Here is a 6,098-nt window from a genome sequence, read left to right on the forward strand (position 1 = left end):
AGAGGGAAGAGTTGGGAGAGGAAAAAGATATAAGAGAGAGGGTTAAATATCCTTAAATCAACTATTTTAAAAATTAATATTTTATTTTTTTGAAATAATTATAAACACTGTGGAAAAAAGTCATTAATTATCCATGCCACACAAAGCACAAGCTCTTAAGTTCAGATACAAGGATAAACATAATGAAAGTGAAATACAAGCAAAGACAGGTCTAAGAACTACTTCCAGGAGTCTGAACTCTAAGCAGCCCCTTCTCCAATTCTGCAATTTTATCTTCTCGTGAGGCTGCATAACTCTTTGCTGTCTTAATGAGAGAGTCATGATGCTTCTCCAAACAAGTCTTCAGATTCAGGTATATTTCCTAGAAAGAGGAGATAAAGGTGGATGGAATATCCATCAGCAAAGTTAATATTTATGCTTTATAATGATTTAAGTGAGAGTGGCCTGTTGGTCTCAAGTGACTCCAAACGTACCTCATCCTTTACTTAAGAAGCAGCATTAACAGAGGACAGGGAAGTTACGAAACACTAGACGAATAAAAGTAGCCACAAGCAAAATCCCAATATCATGATTCTGCTGTAATTCAAATTGTCAAAATACTAGGAAGGTCAAACAACCACCACTAGCCCAGCATTCACACTGCTACCACCCCATTCTGCATTAACCTATGCCACCAAGGTCTCTGCCACTATGACTGACACCATTTCCTCCCAGTATGGACAGAACTTCAATAATGAACAGATAGGATATGATGCTACAAGGCAGACTGTGATCCCCTACTCCAAACCCATCAGGATTTCTGTCTTTCCAAAGCTGAGCTGGACAGTCATCTTCCTGAAAGCCTAGGAAGAAAGTGTTTATGACATTGCAAGTGGTCCAGTATTTGAGGGAGACTGTCGAGAGGATTATTGTACTGCCCATCACTACAACACAAATGTAAAGTCTCACAGGTCAGGTCCCAGGGGCCAAACAAAAAAAGAAAAAAAAAAAAAATAATAATAATTCAAGCTCCATGATACAAAAACTGGCATCATGCAACTAGCATAGTATCTGCTACAGGCACTGGCTTGAAGCCAAATTTAAATTCATCTCCCAAAATACTGGGCAGTTACAACATTCCAGTCTTTTCTCTCAGGTCTGCAAAGCCCAATTCTGTGGGCCACCTGTACAGCTTTGCAGAGACAAGAAAAAGCCCTTGCAACCCAGTGGCACCACAAGCAAGCAGTACTCTTCCTCCCACTGTCCAAGCAAACTGCCGCCTGCACAGCCTACTCATTTTTAGGCCCAGTAAGTGATCCTTTATCTATACAGCCCAAGTTAAGAATCAGTTTTGATATTACCAAGCAGGATTCCTTTGGGGGGGAAGGGGGAACAAACAAAGAAACAAACAAACAAAAACCCAAAAACCCAAAACCATCAACTCACCTTGGCTTTCATTTCTTGTTTTTCAGCATTATCATTCAGTTGCTGGATTTTGAACCTTGTCTGGTGGATTTCTTTCTGAATGGCCATCACTTTATCATATACAGCATCCCTCTTCTCCTGAACTCTGTTACAATATCTAAAGGTGGGGAAAAAAAAGTTAGTACGGAGCTATTTCACTAATTCGAGATAAAATTTAACCCCACCACAAGCAAAGGTGGAATTTTATGAGCGTGAAACTAGAAGCTTCTAGAAGCAATGTTGTATATAATTTACTTGCTTGGAAATTTGTCCAGTTCTTAAACTAGAACAAACTTAGGTACAAGAAGTGAAAGTGTAACAAAGTCAAGTTAGAGGAGCATTCACCCCAGTGGAAACAACCTAACAGACAGCTGGGCACTGCATCTTCCTGCCTTAGCTTAATGCAGTACAGGTCAGCACAGTTCGTGCATCAATGGAGAGCCCTGCCTAACTCACTGGACCAGGTCAAAAGCACTAACTACACTTAATATTTCAGCATAATTGCAACTCACACATTTTCCTTAGCCCAGATTACCTCATACCAAATTAGAGCTCTAATCCCATACATCTACATATGTCCATCATTTCACTGCATCCCAAACAAAGACCAAATAACATTTCCCCATCTTGCAGTAAATTCAGATAGCTCCAGCTGTGAGCTGCCATATAATCAGCAAGCTGTTAGTGTGGGAACAGGAAATCTATTTTTCAAATGCAAAGACCTACCAGTTTATACTAAGCATTTGTACAATAATTACAGCTGGAACTCCAGCAGCTACTTTTGCTAAAAAATGTCTCAAATAACTTACAGCAATAGTCTACTTATACCTTCCTAAATCAAGGGAACAGTCAGGACACATTCTCTCATTCACCAGTAAAACCCCTTGTTTTCAAACCAAGGTTACCTCTCTTCCCTTCTTGCTTATCAAAGCATTCAATTTTATCACTCAAGGGAAATATCTAACACATTAAAAAAATAAATTTGCAGCAACTTTTAACATGAGAGCATTAGATTATATTGTTTTCATTCTTTATTTTGAAGGAAAAGTAGCTTTTTAATTAACCTTATTTAGCTGGTGCAATACACTAGATGAGGAGCAAAGAAAGCCTGGGAACCTTGCTGCCGTTCTACACACCACAGAAGCTTTATTAGCATGACTAAATCTTAGTTGACTCTCTCAGCTCTGTGGAAAAAGCTCTCTTCAATTATAGTTAACGTACCTAGCCCATAGTTTTCCATATTCTCTTTCCTATCTATGCACAAAGAAAATATTATACAATAAGCTTTCTCTATAACTGTTCAGCACCTCTAATCTTACAGCAAAGCCACAATGTTACAGTTTGCTGCTGTAGAAAGTAGCTGCTGTACTGTAAACACTGCCTTGCAGCTTGCCTTTAGCATATGGTAGGAAGGAAGATGGGCTAAGAGGCTTTGATCAAATGACACTTTTCCTTTTGTTTTAGAAGCATCATGTCAAGCTAATACTCCTCTGAGATATGAGCCCCATTTCCCCATGGGTCTTGAACATCTTTGATAATGAGCAAAAGTGGCAAGGGAAATTATGAAAAATTCATGAAAGGCAAATGGGGCTTTGTTGAAGTCTGATAAGTTGGAAAATTATCCCAATGTGACATTCTCTTTAAGAAGATAAAAGAATCAAGAGTAAGCATTATAAATTAAATTAGTGCTCCAATAAAAGAATTGCTGTCAAGTCACATTGCAATTATCAATTTGAGACCCCAAGTCCCTGCCTGCAGCATTACTGGTCTTCACGAAAAGCTATCCCACATTACTCATTTTCTTCTCATTGCTAAGCTACATGTTTGTATCAGACATGAACTTTGGTAGCACATAACGAAGACATAAAGTAGCATCATGCAGAAACGTCAACTCATCCATACTCAAATACAGTGTGCTTATATTGCTCAACATCTTCACGCTTCTTTTTTATCCTTATTTCAGCTGTAGACAGCTTCTCATGTTTTGCAGTGACCAGTCTCTTTAAGGACGTTTCATCTGTCTTCCCCTTTTTCAGCTCTATCTGAGCACTCTCAAGCTGGTCCTCCAGATCTCTGACCTAGAGTACAGAAGTATTGTTATAAACTGAATAGGAGTGACGGGAAGGGGAAATCAAAATAGCATACCTTATTGGTTTACTAAGATTAGAACTAACTCCTTACTTTTGGAAGATCTGATGCTAACAAATTCTCCCAGTTAAATTCCAGTTCCCTAATATTTATCTGATTTTAGATACATCCAAATGGACAAGATCCCATCACTTAGAATGATTTTCAGAAATGATGAGTTCTGCTATCACTCTTAGCTAAGGGTAATTTGAACATATGCTATACAAATACCCAAAAAGACTGCATACCATTTTTTCAAAAGCTCCTAACAATTTTATTCTCCCAAAACTGAGTAGCAAATAGCAAGGTACTGTATTGTGACAAACATTTCATCAGGGAAAGGCTGGCTTAGTAATAAAGTTAAAAGCACTTAAGACATAACTCTTTCTGAAGTAATAATTTTTTGCTCTTGGTTTCCATTTTCTAGGCAGAAGAAACTGTATCTCAGTTTTCTTCTTCCATCATTTCCTACCAACAATCCCAAGACAGTTCAAACTATTTTAGGTCAGGTTTCTACGGCAACAAAGGCTTTGACTATTAAAAGTGGTCAATAGCACATGAGCGCAGCTATGTTTTACTGACATTTTTAAGAATGAGATTTTTGAAGTTATCCCAATTCTTCCTTTTTGGCGAAGAAGAGAGATGGGAACTTTCAAAACACAGGCATTTACTGATGACCACCTATCTTGCTTGGACATTAATTTCTCCCTACCCAGATACAAATTTGCATAATACAAACCTCTGATAATACACTGGCCAGTCTTTCCACATTTGCTCCCTGTCTTTCCATCTTCTTTTGATATAACTGCACCTCCAATTGGCATGATGGCAGAACCTCAACTAGGTCTCTGTAACCTTCATATTTCTCAATGATTTCTTGCTTTAAACAGAAAAGATTATTAATAAATAGCTTTAGAGTTCAGCTATTTTGTATAGTACTAATGCATATTAACTTTTGTATCCATTCCTTCATTGTTTAATATACACTAGAAGTAGTATTTAGTAGTTACTGAAATGAGATCTTCAGTTTGTAAAAAGAAGCATTTATTTGTAAAGCACAGGCAAAGTGACACACAAGTGTTCTACACTGAACTAACTAACTTGTTAGAAGAGCTTTCAGGACAGAAAAATTAAAAAAAAATCTGTACAGTAAAGAAATTCTATACTGGTAAAACTGGAGTTACATACAGCATCATAAAAACAGATGTCTGGAATTAAAGCAGTAAGGTTTCCACCTTCAGAACAAAATTAGCTAGGGAGAGAAAGTGGTGCAAGCTTCAGTGATGTATCAGCGGTCATGAAGTACAAACATTTAAAAACTGGACATTACTACAAAAACTAATAGGAAGGTAACTCAGTGTTCAACATACTAGTGGAGACAGACATGAATTCCAGAAACAATGAACAATAGAAACACTATGAAGAATATAATTCAAATCCAAGGACATTTGTAAACTGTCAAAATATTGTCACCTCTAGAGAGCAAACAGCCAGACAGATACAGTATAAATTCAAGAGTTCTACACCTAGTTTCAGAAATAAATAGTTACTCACTGAGGACTAAGCAGCAGTGCCTGCAATCCTGCTTAAAAAAAAAAAAAAAAAACACAAAAAAACCACAACCCATAGCAACACAAAGAAGTCACACCCACAACCAACTTTGTTTTCTCTGAAGTTGTGATTTCATTTCAGACTAACCACTGTTGATTTTTGACTAGAAGTACAAGTCATTCAAGCAGCAGTTCTAGATTACGACAGCTCATTAAAAACTGTGCTTTTTCTGATAGAATACCTCCTTGTGTGGACAAAGGAAAACCTCACCTTGGATTTCTTGAGTTTCTTAACAGTCTCTTTCATCAGTTCTTTGTAATTTTTCAGTTCCTCTGGACTCTCTACAATTTTTGATTTCAGCTGCTCTTGTTCTTCTTTCAAAGTAGCCATTGTCACTTTAAGTTCATTCTAGTTAACAACAAACACACACGTTCAATATTAGCAACTATGAATGAAGACCTTAGGCCCACTGTAGAAGAGGATCAGGTTCGAGACCACCTTAAGAACCTGAATGTGCACAAGTTCATGGGACCTGATGAAATCCATACACAGATCCTGAAGGAGCTCGCAAATGAAGTTGCTAAGCCACTGTTCATATTTGAAAAATCATGGCAGTCAGGTGAAGTTCCTGATGACTTGAAGAAGGGAAATATAACCCTGGGAAGACCCAGGAAACTATAGAACAGTCAGTCTCACCTCTGTGCCTGGCAAAATCTTGGAGCAGATTCTCCTGGAAAGAATTCTGAGGCACATGAAAAACAGCAAGGTGGTTGGTGACAGCCAGCATGGTTTCACTAAGGGCCTTCTATGATGGGGCTACGGAAGTGATGGACAGCGGCAGAGCAGTTGACGTCATCTACCTGGACTTGTGCAAAGCATTCGACACTGTCCCTCATGACATCCTTGTCTCTAAATTGGAGAGACACCAATTTGATGCACAGACCGTCCAGTGGATAAAGAACTGGCTGGATGGCCGC

General features: G+C 38.2%; 1 protein-coding gene across 1 annotated transcript; it reads right to left on the reverse strand.

Moving 5' to 3' along the window:
- Window positions 1-122: 122 nt before the first annotated feature.
- NUF2 (NUF2, NDC80 kinetochore complex component) lies at window positions 123-5,529 on the reverse strand (the record flags this gene model as incomplete). The annotated part of the gene is made up of 5 exons (XM_010010924.1): window positions 123-361; window positions 1,426-1,561; window positions 3,346-3,521; window positions 4,310-4,450; window positions 5,392-5,529. Coding segments are annotated over 5 exons (741 nt in total), but the record flags the coding sequence as incomplete, so codon positions are not given.
- Between the last annotated feature and the right edge of the window lie 569 nt (window positions 5,530-6,098).

This window comes from Nestor notabilis, unplaced genomic scaffold (genome assembly GCF_000696875.1).
Source record: "Nestor notabilis isolate BGI_N333 unplaced genomic scaffold, ASM69687v1 scaffold22133, whole genome shotgun sequence".
Classification (NCBI taxonomy): domain Eukaryota; kingdom Metazoa; phylum Chordata; class Aves; order Psittaciformes; family Psittacidae; genus Nestor; species Nestor notabilis.